Source organism: Rhinoderma darwinii, chromosome 1, assembly GCF_050947455.1.
Source record: "Rhinoderma darwinii isolate aRhiDar2 chromosome 1, aRhiDar2.hap1, whole genome shotgun sequence".
In the NCBI taxonomy this organism is placed as follows: Eukaryota; Metazoa; Chordata; class Amphibia; order Anura; family Rhinodermatidae; genus Rhinoderma; species Rhinoderma darwinii.
Genome location: NC_134687.1, coordinates 70405379 through 70418811, shown reverse-complemented (window position 1 = coordinate 70418811; position 13433 = coordinate 70405379). Strand labels below are relative to the sequence as shown.

General features: G+C 39.7%; 1 protein-coding gene across 1 annotated transcript in view; it reads right to left on the bottom strand.

The window, feature by feature from the left end:
* The window catches only part of GABRB1 (gamma-aminobutyric acid type A receptor subunit beta1), a 606042-nt gene that overhangs the window by 18742 nt on the left and 573867 nt on the right, over positions 1–13433 (bottom strand). The window contains exons 6-8 of the mRNA XM_075859522.1: positions 11424–11561; positions 10771–10923; positions 4608–4858 (exon numbers count right to left, since the gene is read on the bottom strand). Of these exons, the coding sequence (XP_075715637.1) occupies positions 4608–4858; positions 10771–10923; positions 11424–11561 (542 nt within the window). The remainder of the gene's footprint in view (positions 1–4607; positions 4859–10770; positions 10924–11423; positions 11562–13433) is intronic.

The following is a 13433-nucleotide window of genomic DNA, read 5'->3' as shown; positions in this document are numbered from 1 at the left end:
GTGGCACTGCGGGGTAATTTAACACTTGCTGCCAGGTTTCCCTCAGATTAAAGTTGATTGCTGGGGAACTCGGCAGGAGGACACCTGGCGATCAGTTATTTTTGGGGAACTCTTCTAACAAAGAAAGAATGTCAAAAGTGGTCAAGACCCTTTAAACTTAGCCCCAAGTAATTCTTCTGATTAAATAGATGTATATTTAACTGAATGCCATTTACTGCCTTTTACACACTTACATATACTAGTGGTATAGTAGGTTATAGTAGTTATAAATGTACATATTTTTTATATATTATTCAGACGATAACATATCTAAATCATAGAAACTGCAGGTGCTGGTGTCATTAACCCCTTCAGGACTGAGCCTGTTTTGGCCTTCAGGACGAAGCCGATTTTTCAAATCTGACATGTGTCCCTTTATGTGGTAATAACTCCGGAATGCTTTTACCTATCCAAGTGATTCTGAGATTGTTTTCTCGTGACATATTGTACTTTATGTTTATGTTTTCTAAATTTAAATGTATTTGCTTGTAAGACAGATAGTAATACCGCACAAAATACTTACTAGTTTATATTTCCCATATGTCTACTTTATGTTTGCATCGTTTTTTGAATATTATTTTAATTCTCTAGGACGTTACAAGGCTTAGAACTTTAGCAGCAATTTCTCATATTTTCAAGAAAATTTCAAAAGCCTATTTTTTCAGGGACCAGTTAAGTTCTGAAGTGGCTTTGAGGGCCTTATATATTAGAAAGTCCCCATAAATCACCCCATTTTAAAAACGGCACCCCTCAAAGTATTCAAAACAGCATTCAGAAAGTGTTTTAACCCTTTAGGCGTTTCACAGGAATTAAAGCAAAGTAGATGTGAAATTTACAAATTAAATTATTTTTTTTTAGAAAATTCATTTGTAATACATTTTTTCTGTACCACAGAAGATTTTACCCAAGAAATGCAACTCAATATTTATTGCCCAGATTCTGCAGTTTTTAGAAATATCCCAAATGTGGTCCTTGTGCGGTAATGGACTGAAACACCGGCCTCAGAAGCAAAGGATCACCTAGTGGATTTTGGGGCCTCCTTTTTCTAGAATATACTTTAGGCAACATGTCAGGTTTGAATTTGTCTTGTGGTACCAAAACAGTAAAGACTGCCCAAAAGTGACCCTATTTTGGAAACTATACCCCTCAAGGAATTTATCTATGGGTATAGTTAGCATTGTGAAGCCACGGTTTTTTTGCTAAATTTATTTGAATTAGTATGTGAAGATGAAAATCTACTTTTTTTGTGAAAAAAACGCAGAAATTTTTAATTTCTACAAAGAATAAAAGTAGAAAAACACCCCAACTTATGTAAAGCAATTTCTTCCGATTATAGTAATACCCCATATGTGGTAATAAACTGCTGTTTGGACCCACAGCAGGCCTCAGAAGAGAAGGAGCACCATTTGGAGTTTGGATTTCTGATTTTTCTGGAATAGTTTTCAGTGCCGTGTCGCGTTTGCAATGCACTGGAGGGATGAAAACAGTGGAAACCCCCCCAATAGTGACCTCATTTTGGAAACTAAACCCCTCAAGGAATTTTTTTAGGGGTAAAGTTAGCATTTTGACCCCACAGTTGTTTTGCTGAATTCATTGGACTTAGTCTGTAAAGGTAAAAATCTACTTTTTTTCTGTAAGAACTTAGACATTTTTAATTTTTTCAAGGAATAAAGGAGAAAAAGCACCCCAACATTTGTAAAACAATTTCTCCTGATTATGTAAATACACCATATGTGGTAATAAACTGCTGTTTAGACCCACACCGGGGCTTAGAAGGGAAGGAGCACTATTTGGCTTTTGGAGCTCAAATTTAGCTGGAATAGTTTTTGGGTGTCATGTCGAATTTGCAAAGCCACTGAGAGAGCGAAACAGTGGAAGCCCGCCAAAAGTAACCCCATTTGGGAAACTACACCACTTAAGGAATCTATCTAGGGGTACAGTGAGCATTTAGGCCCCACACGTCTTTTGCAGAATTTATTAGAATTAGGCCGTGGAAATTATTATCAACATTATTTCCACTAAAATGTTGAATTTTTTTCAATTTCACAAAGGATAAAGGAGAAAATGCACCCCAACATTTGTAAAGCAATTTCTCCAAAGTACGGCTATACCTCACATGTGGTCATAAATGTTTCTTCATTAGAAAGTAATTAACCCTTTCCGAACTCATCCATGTTTTTCTTTTTTCTTTTTCGTTTTTCCTCCCCGCTTTCCGAGAGCCACAACTTTTTTATCTTTCCGTCAATAGACTGGTGTGAGGGCTTATTTTTTGAGGGGACGAGCTGTAGTTTTTATTGGTATCATTTTTTGGTACATAAGACTTTTTGAGCACTTTTTATTACATTTTTTGGTAGAGCCAAGGTGACCAAAAAACTGTGATTTTGCAGTTTAAAATTCTTTATTTTTCACGGCGTTCACCGTGCGAGTTCAATAATGGTATATTGTAATAGCTTGGACTTTTACGGACGCAGCGATACCAATTTTGTGTATTTTTTTTTGTCAATACTTTAGAGAAAAAATGTGAAATGGGTTTCTTTTTGGACTTTAAATATTTATTAAATTTTTTCCACTAATAATAACAATTTACCTTTTTTTTTTACATATTTTATTAGTCCCCCTAGGAAACTTGAACCACCGATAGTTAGATCACTGGTAGAATACATTGCAATACTAATGTATTGCAGTATATTGTCATTTTTACAGGCTCCTGTAACAGCGTGATCGCTGTTTCTGTCCGTTAGTCCCGGGTATCAGCTGTAATACACAGCTGACACCCGCAGCGTATGGGGCGGGCTCAGCGCGTGAGACGCTCCATATATCACCCCCACACACCACGACATGCTATTAAGTCATGGTGCACGAAGGGTTTAATGCGCAGCGGATGGTGCAGAGTGAAAATAAAAATGATGTGCCATTTTAGTGCACTATATGTTGTGCCCAGTTTGTGCCACAAATACCTCATAAAATATTAACCGGGTTCTCCCGGGAATGGCGATGCCATATCGGTGGACGTAAACGGCTGTTTGGGCACGCTGTAGGGCTCAGAAGGGAGGGAGCGCCATTTGGCTTTTGGAGCACAGATTTAGCTTGGCAGTTGTTCTGTTTGGCGTTTTGCTGGTATTTCAGTTTATAATGTGGGGGCATATGTAGGAAGGGCAGAGTACATCAGGGCATAATAAGAGGGTATAATAATGGGGTAAATAAATAATAATCCGCAGATCTGTGGCCAGTGTCGCACTGATAAATGGCGCCCAATCTTATCCGCTTTTGGAACGCTCTGCACATTTTGCATCGCCATAATCTGTTAGCCGGAACTTTTTTTTATTTTTTCACCACTGGAGCTGTGTGAGGGCTTATTTGTTGCGGGACAATCTGTAATTTTCATTGGTACCATTTTGGTGTACATGCGATTTTGTTGATCACTTTTTATTCCATTTTTCGGCAAGCCAGGTGACCAAAAACCATCAATTCTGACAATCATTTTTATTTATTTTTTACGCTGTTTACCCTGGGCTATAAATGACCATTATATTTTATTCTGCGGGTTGGTACGATTACGGCGATACCATATGTATATAAGTTAATTATTTTTTGTGTCACCGTATTTTGAGCGCCATAACTTTTTTATTTTTCAGTCAAAAAAGCTGTGTAAGGGCTTGTTTTTTGCGGGACGGGTTGTAGTTTGTATCGGTACTATTTTGGCGTACATGCGACTTTTTGATCACTTTTTATTGTATATTTTGGGAGGGGTGATGACCAAAAAATAGTGATTCTCGCATTGTTTTTCGTTTATTTTTTTGCGGTGTTCACCGTGCGGGAAAAATAATATTATAGTTGGGGTCGTTACAAACATATATGTACCCAATATGTGTACTTTTTTTTTGCCTGTTCATTTTTTTTTCCTATAATAAAAGACTTATTATAGGAAAAAAAAGCAGTTCTTGTTTATGTCACTTCTAACTTTTATTTTTACACTTTTTAAAAAAAAAAGTATTCTTTTTTTTACTTTTTTCACTTGTCCCACTAGGGGACACTTAGACTTGCAGCTTTGATCGCTGCTAGAGTACATTACACTACCTACGTAGTGTAATGTATTCTAACTGTCATTGTGACGTAACTGTCACACTGACAGGAAGCCTACGACGAGCAGCCTCCGGCTGGTCCTCATAGGCTTCTGTACATGGCAGCCCGGAAGCCATTTTCTGGCGTCCGGTTGCCATGGGTACCATCGCCAGCCCCCGTGATTTCACTTGGGGGCTGCCGATCGGCGCTAAAATCGCCGCATCGAAGGGGTTAACTGCCGAAATCAGCGGTGATGGGCCGCTGATCGGCAACGGGGAATGCAGGGCAGACACCCTGCACAGTTAACCGCCGCTGCGGTGAAGCGCCGCGCGGCGGTTAACTGTTAAAGCACAGACGTAACTGCACGTCAAGGTGCGCGAACTTACTGCACACATTGACGTGCAGTTACGTCAAGGTGCGGGAAGGGATTAAAGTGCTCCTGACCTGCTTGTTTCATTAATTGAGCAGCCCAAACCATATAAATTAAATGTAAAATGTTCTATTACCTGGACTTTGTTCATTTCCAGTTTGTTTTTTTCATTATTTGCTTTCTCTGCTTTCTCTGCTGCTTTCTTCTGGAGTTGAGGACCTTTTCCAAAGAAGATGTAGTTCACAAAAGCGTATTCCAGCAATGCCAAGAATACAAATACAAAACATCCCATCAAATAGATGTCTATAGCTTTGACATAAGGGATCTTTGGTAGGGTCTCTCTGAGATGTGTACTGATAGTGGTCATGGTCAGCACAGTGGTTATTCCTGTAAGACAAATTTGAAGTCATTTTTAAAATGTATAATCAATTCCTATATTTTTCGAGTACAAAAATGATAATAATAGTAAATATATATATGTATACACAGTACTGCGCAAATGTTTTAGGCAGTTGTGGAAAAATGCTGCAAAGTAAGAATGCTTTCAAAAATAGAAGTGTTAATAGTTTTATTTTATCAATTAATAAAATGCAAACTGAATGAACAGAAGAGAAATCTAAATAAGATCAATATTTGGTGTGACCACCCTTTGCCTTCAAAACAGCATCATTCTAGGTACACTTGCACACAGCTTTTGAAGGAACACGGCAGGGAGGTTGCTCCAAACATCTTGGAGAACTAACCACAAATCTTCCGTGGATGAAATGCTTCCTCGAATGCTTCTGCCTCTTCATGTAATGCCAGACAGACTCGATGATATTGATATATGTTGCCATATCATCACTTCCAGAGCTCCATGTTCTTCTTTACACTGAAGATAGTTCTTAATGGCATTGGCTGTATGTTTGGGGTCATTGTCCTGGGGCAGAATAAATTTAGAGTCAATCAGACGCCTCCCTGATGGTATTGCATGATGGATAAGTATCTGCTTGTATTTCTTAGCATTGAGGACATCATTAATCCTGACCAAATCTCCAACTCCATTGGCTGAAATGCAGCCCAAACTTGCAAGAACCTCCATCATGCTTCACTGCTGCCTGCAGACACTCATTATTGTACCCCTCTCCAGCCCTTCGGTGAACAAACTGCCTTATGTCACAGCCAAATATTCAAAATTATGACTCATCAGTCCAGGGTACCTGCTGCCATTTTTCTGCACCCCAGTTCCTATGTTTTAGTGCATAGTTGAGTCGCTTGGCCTTGTTTTCACGTCGAAGGTATGACTTTTTGGCCACAACTCTTCCATGTAGACCACTTCTGGACAGACTTTTCCAAACAGTAGAAGGATGTATCTGGGTCCCACTGGTGTCTGCCAGTTCTGAGCTGATGGCACTGTTGGTCATCTTCCCATTTTTAAAGGAAATTAAGCATGATGTCTTTGTTCTGCTGCACTAAGTTTCCTTGGCTGACCACTGCGTCTACGGTCCTCAATATTACCCGTTTCTTTGTGCTTGTTTAAAGGAGCTTGAACAGCACATCTTGAAATTCCAGTCTGCTTTGAAGTCTTTACCTGGGAAAGACCTTGCTGATGCAGTATACAGTGCATTCGGAAAGTCTTCCGGCCTTGTGCTAAAATAAAAAAATCCAAGTTTTCCCCATCAATCTGCACTTAAAGACGCTCTGTCACCAGTTTATAACTGCCCTATCTCCTACCTAATATAATAGGCGCCTTAATGTAGATAACTACAGTTTGTTTGTTTTTTTAAAAACTTTTATTTTTGACCAACTTATGAACATTTTAAGATTTATGCAAATTTTTTCTTAGTGCCTAACTGGGCGTTTTTTACTTTTTACTTTTCACTAAGTAGGCGTGGTAAAGAAAAGTGTATGACGCTGACCGCCATACACTTCCCTTCGTTCCAGCCCAGCTTGATCCACAGGACAACGAGATCTAGCAAGATCACTCTGTGCTCTGGATCAAGCTGGGCTTGAATGAAGAGAAGTATATGACGCTGATTGGTCAAAAAAACAAAAACAAAACTGTAGTTATCTACATTAAAGCGCCTATTAGATTAGGTAGAAGATAGGGCAGTTATAAACTGGTGACAGAGCCTCTTTAATAATCCATAATGACATAGAGAAAACAACATTTTTAAATTTTTGCAAATTTATTAAAAATGAAAAACTAATATTTTGTATGGACATAAGTATTCAGACCATCTGCTATGACACTTGAAATTTAGCTCTGGGGGCCACCCATTTCTCTAGATCATCTTTGAAATGTTTCTACACCTTGATTGTAGTCCACCTGTGGTAAATTCATTTGATTGGACATGATTTAGAAAGACACACCCCTGTCTATATAAGATCTAACAGCTGACAATGCATATCAGAGCAAAAACCATTCCATGAGGAAGAAAGAGCTCCCGGTAGATCTCAGAGACAGGATTGTGTTGAGGAACAGATCTGGAGAAGGGTACAAAAAAACATTCTGCTGCACTAATAGCTCTCAAGAGCACAGTGGCTTCCATAATTCTTAAATGGAAGAAGTTTGGAACAACCAGGACTCTTCCTAGAGTTGGCCCCACCAAACGAAATAATTGGGGAAGAAGGGCCTTGGTAAGAGAGGTGACCAAGAACTCAAGTGGTCACTCCGGTTGACCTCCAACGATCCTGTGTGCAGATGGGAGAAACTTCCAGGAGGTCAGCACTCCAATCTGGGCTTTATGGCAGAGTGGCCAGAAAGAAGCCTCTCCTAAGTAAAAGACACATGAAAGCCCGCCTGCAGTTTGCAAAAAAAACACCTAAAGGACTCCCAGACTGTGAGAAACAAGATTTTGTGGTCTAATGAAACCAGGATTTATATGTTTGGCCTCAATTCTAAGCGTTGTGTCTGGAGGAAACCAAGCACTGCCTATCACCTACCCAATACCATCCCTACAGTGAAGCATGGTGGTGTCATGCTGTGGGGTTGTTTTTCAGTGGCTGGGACAGGGAGACTGGTCAGGGTTGAGGGAAAGATGAATGGAGCAAAGTACAGAGATATATTCTTAATGAAAGCCTGATCCAGAGTGCTCTGGACCACAGCTTCCAACAAGACAATGACCCTAAGCACACAGCCAAGACAACACATGAGGGGCTTAGGGACAACTCTGTTATAGTCCTTGAGTGGCCCAGCCAGAGCCCTGACTTGAACCCAATCAAACATCACTGGAGAGACCGGAAAATTGCTGTCCACCAACGGTCCCCAATCAACCTGACAGAGCTTGAGAGAATCTGAGAGAAGAATGGCAGAAAATCCCCAAATAAAGGTGTGCACACCTTGTGGCTTCATACCCAAGACGACTGGAAGCTGTTATCGCTGCCAAAGGTGCTTCAACTAAGTACTGAGTAAAGGGTTTGAATACTTATGTCAATGAATATTTTCGTTTTTCCTGTTCAATAAATTAGCAAATATTACTAACATTCTGTTTTCACTTTGTCATTATGGGGTATTGAGTGCAGAATGATGGGGAAAACGTCATTTTTTTTAAAACTTTTGCACAAGGTCTCAAAATAGCAAAATTTGAAAAAATGTAAAGGGTCTGAAGCCTTTCCGAATGCATTGTAATTACCTTGTGTATTGTTGCTGTGCTTAGTCTTGCCATGGTGGACCTGTGACATGAAACTGTCATTCACAATCTCACCTTTGTAGCATTGTTTGGCTGTTCCTCATCCAGTTTTAAGCATCCTACACTGCTGTTTCTGTTACAATTAATGACTGTGTTTTAACCTACATATGAAAATGATGATCATTATCACCTGTTTGGTATAATTGGTTAATCATACACTTGACTATAATCCTACAAAATCCATGACTTTGTGCAAGTATAACTAGAAGAATTTTTTACTGTTTAGAAGGCAAAGGGAGGTCACACCAAATATCGATTTGAGTTAGATTTCTCTTCTGTTCATTCACTTTGTATTTTGATAATTGATAACAAAAAAACTATTAACGCGTCTATTCTTGAAAGCATTCTTACTTTGCAGCATTTTTCCACGACTGCCTAAAACTTTTGTACAGTACTCTGTACATGTATATATATTTGTATATATATATATATATATATATATATATATATATATATATATATATATATATATATATATACATATCCTATATACATATCCAATGTGTTAAAAGTATTATATACTTAAGCTGTGATAATAAATGATTAAACTGTATACTACTTGCAAAATGTGTGGGCCTCATGCTTTATTTAGCTAGTTAACATACTGTACATAAATAAATTCATACATACTTAGTGTCAAATTAAACATATAAAGAGAGCCTGTCAGCTCTCCTGACATATCTGTTTTAATATATATTTGTATTTCCCATAGAATAAAATTTGTGGCACATCTTTACTTAGTACTCTGCATTGTGACATTCCTCTATTATTGTACGCAGCACAGACGTGGGATCGAGGTCTGCCCGTGGTGGATGATGCAATCGGGTGGAGACCTTAAAGGGGACTGGCTCCTGTAGGTCCTTGCTTGGATCTCAGCCCTGGTTGTGAGTTTACTTCTGTTTTTCCTGTCGCTTTATGTTAAGGATGCAGAACATGGTATTCCTTAGATTCTGCACCCCTGTGCCACCTCAATAACGGCCTTAGTCATCCATCGTCCTTGCCTGCTGCCAAACATCTCCTGCTCTAGAGTGTAAGGGTATGTGCACACGACCTCTTTTCAGACGTAATGGAGGTGTTTTACGCCTTGAATTACGCCTGAAAAGACGGCTCCAATACGTTGGCAAACATCTGCCCATTGCTTGCAATGGGTCTTACGATGTTTTGTGCAGACGAGCTGTAATTTTATGCGTCGCTGTCAAAAGACGGCGCGTAAAATTACGCCCGCGTCAAAGAAGTGCAGGACACTTTTTGGGACGTAATTGGAGCCGTTTTTCATTGACTCCAATGAAAACCAGCTCCAATTACGTCCGTAAAAGACACTGCGAAAAACGCGAGTACTTGTAAAAACGTCTGAAATTCAGGAGCTGTTTTCTCCTGAAAACAGCTCCGTAATTTCAGACGTATTTGGCGTTGTCGTGTGCACATGCCCTAACTCAAATCTGCACGGTGTTACTGAACTCTGTTCTCTCTGTGCTGGGCTACTCTGCATTACTGCCCCTGAGATGTGACTTAAGTTCGTACTACGCATGCCAGCATCCAAATTTGGTAAACGGCTTATAGTTTAATACGTAATGTTACAATATTTTTCCAGTACGAATAACAGAGGAACGTCACAACGTCCTAAGAAAAAATGCTGTAGAATTGTTATTTCATGGAGAAAACAAGTCTTTTCTAAAATAGACATACCAGGATAGCTAAGGGGGTCTTTAAATATGGGTTCCCAGCCTTGTTTGTTGATCTAAATATGTTATGTTGTAGAGTTAATGTGGTCATGGAAAACGCTATAATGAAGAGGATCAATGAAGCCATATAAAAGATTCTAATATTAATGGATAATATTGTGGAATCCATCTGTCATCTCACACTAGGGCTAATGCATAATGAGCTGTATATTTTAAGAACCAAGTATGGGATCGAAACCTGTCTTATGAGATCAGGTTAACTAAACTAAACTCTGGCAAAGGCTTTCCTGATCTCATAGGATGGAATTTGATCCTGCCATTGGCACTAAATATATAGCATGGAGACTAATTGTGAAAAAGTGACCATTTGTAAGATTACATGAAGGACTTTTTTATAAAAAGGCAATTCCACATACACATCTATGTCTTATTAGTGTTTTTTGTGATTGATTATGTGCCTATATATAGGAGAAAGTCCCTTCTTTATGGTTTATATCTATGTGACTTTATGAGTGTTTAATGTGTTTAATGTGAGCATGCATACAAATGTGTTCACCCTTAGCTTTTCTGGAATTACGTTAAGTTATACAATTTATCATGATATTAATTCACTATAATCTCGCGCCATGCAGTAAAAAAACGTATACATTAACATATATATACATATACTTTCAAATGGGAGTCTATGGCATCTGTCAGATGCATCCTTCACAGCCATCAAGTGAAAAAAATGATAAGTTACATGTATACGTTTATTTATCATGAGAGTCACGGGCAACAGATGGGTGACGGATAGCTGAGGTATACTTTTTTTTTATACATGTTTGTTTAACATCTCACGCCATACATCTTAGGATTTGTTGGGTTTAGAAATAAGTTAAGTAAGGACACATCTGTACATGTGTATTTTCTAAGATGTGTTTCATATTAAATGCATGTAAATTACCTAAAGCAACTCTTGCAGCTGATGCATCATAGTTGATCCAGAAAGATACCCAGGACAGAATAGTAATCAATGTAGAAGGCATGTATGTCTGCAGAATGAAGTAGCCAATGTTTCTTTTAAGACGAAAACTCAATGACAATCTAGGATAAGAACCTGAAAATAATAACAAATAATAACAACAACACATCAGGGGTGTCACCAGAACCACAGGGGGCTTATAGCAAGGTCATAAATAAGCCCCTCCCACCTTTTTTTTTAGCAGCCAAACTATAGACAGCAACAGGCGCAAAGCTTTAGGTAGTTGCAGAAGTATCAGTCATACCCTGGCACTGGTGCCTATGACCCTTTTGTCACATAACAAGACACCAGTATTTCAAATGGCACATGGTAGGTAAGGGCACTGTTACAGATTTTGCATTTGGGCCCAGGAGCTTCAAGTTACACCTCTGGATAATAGTGACATATAGCAGATTTTCTGCAATGAAGAGAACTCACATAGTAATGCTAGATAACAGAAAGAATCCACCACTGTGCTATTTTCCCCAATAAAAAAACAACACATTTCGGCACCCGAGTGGGTCCTCTCAACCCCAGAAGAATACCTTATTTGCCGATTATTATTTCCAACCCTCTGTGTGAGGGAAAGTTCTTACCAGTGGAGAAGACAACTTTCTTCGAAACCATTTTGTATTCAACAATTGAAAACTGAGGCAGCTCAATCTTCTCAACTCCTGTGATTGCTTTATCTCCTCCATTCCAATAGAATTCTATGTCATCTGTTGTATAGCCATCTGTGAAAAAAAAGATATCATTTTAATTGAATGATAACTTTTGATCAATTCCAATTATTCCTACACATAATAATAACAACCCTGCTATATGCAATTGAAGGCTCTCCAGATTCATTTTGAAAATTAAAGTTTGTAATAGTAATATCAACAAAAGACACAAATAGACACTGCTCAGAAATCTTTGTAATGTGCTCGAGTGGTTTCTGTCATGTGTCGTGATCTATGATGGCATTTTACACAACCAAGTTGAGAGGGACAGAAGTGTTCTGCAAGCTGTAGAAGGCAATCTGTAACACTGGAAGCACAGATGGTCATCTTACATTTCTCTGTCCTCTTTGCCTCATACATTCCTCTGGGTGTAGCAGAACATACCATTTGTGCATTTGGAGCCACATGATAAATAAATGCCTTCTGTTGCGTGAATGTTTATTTGTTGATAAAGTCAGTCATCACCTCCTGTTTCTAGTAGGCCATGTTGCATTGCTTAGGACAATTCGATTTGAGTATTGCATGGTCTAACCACCGAGTGATACACAGCCATATAGTAGCAGAAGGTCCCACTCTTGATCTTTTCCTTTATTGAAATTACTCCAGATTGTATGGGATTTTTTTTTCCAGAATAACTTCTTAATGGACATTGCTATTGACTATAAACTTTTACTACTGTATGTAAGATAGAATTACTTCTTAATTTAGAGTTTTAGCATTTAACACAGTTTGTGTTAAAGAAAATTGTTTATTTCCCAACCAATCTTCATAGTGCTTCTTGTAAATAAATAAGGTAAAACTAGACAGCACTTACATGTTGATGCAAAACATAAACAGAGTGTCACGTTGGGTACGTGGACCTTCTGGGCCGTACCGCCGTGACGGTATGGCAGCTGGCCAACTGGACACAGGTCACAGTCTATAGTTCGTATAGTGTACCTGTGGTAGCTCAGACAGTAGCAAGACAGGCTCGGCTCGGACTAGGCAGCAGGCAGGGTCCATGCATGGGGTAGCAAAACAGGCGTGGTATACAGCACAGCACAACTTCAGCTAAACACGGTACTTGACCCGGATAGCACGGGATACACGTTACAGGTAGCGGGAACGGGAAACACTGAGAACTGGGAAACACTAGGAGACCATTTGCATAGACATACTAGGATAATGACAACAATGCTCAGGCATTGCAGGGAGGGGCACAGCCCTTCTTATAGCCCAGGGTGCGCTGGGAGCAATCAGCTCAATCTCCCACCTGTGTGCGCTTTGGCTCCTTAAGTCTGGACTATGCTCGTGATCGCACCCTGGTGGTCACTGTGGAACAGGACGGCCGCATGTGCAGACATCTCTGGAGAGAAGGGCATCGACTGGATGGAAGGAGTTTGTGGTCAGCGATCACGGATGTTACAGTATCCCCCCTCTTACGCCCCCTCCTCTTGGGACCAGAACAAGAGAGAAACCTCTTAATGAGAATAGGAGCATTGAGATTCTCTTCTGGCTCCCAGGACCTCTCTTCTGGACCAAACCCCTTCCATTCCACTAAATAAAAGGTTCTTTCTCTTACTTTTTTAGTATCCAGGATCTCCTTAACCTCAAAAGTCTCTGATGAACCGCTGGGAGCCACTGCAAGATCACCGGATTCAGCAGGGAGACATGGAAGGAGTTGGGGATCTTGAGGGTAGGAGGCAGCTGAAGCTTGTGGGAAACATGGTTGATTTGTTGCAAAATCTCGAAGGGTCCAAGGAACCTGGGAGCAAACTTGTACGATGGCACCCTCAGCCGGATATTCCTAGAGGACAGCCAGACCTTAGTACCTGGAAGGAACTGGGGAGGCTCTCGTCTTCTTGTGTCTGCCTTTCTCTTCATGCGGTCAACCGCCAGCAGAAT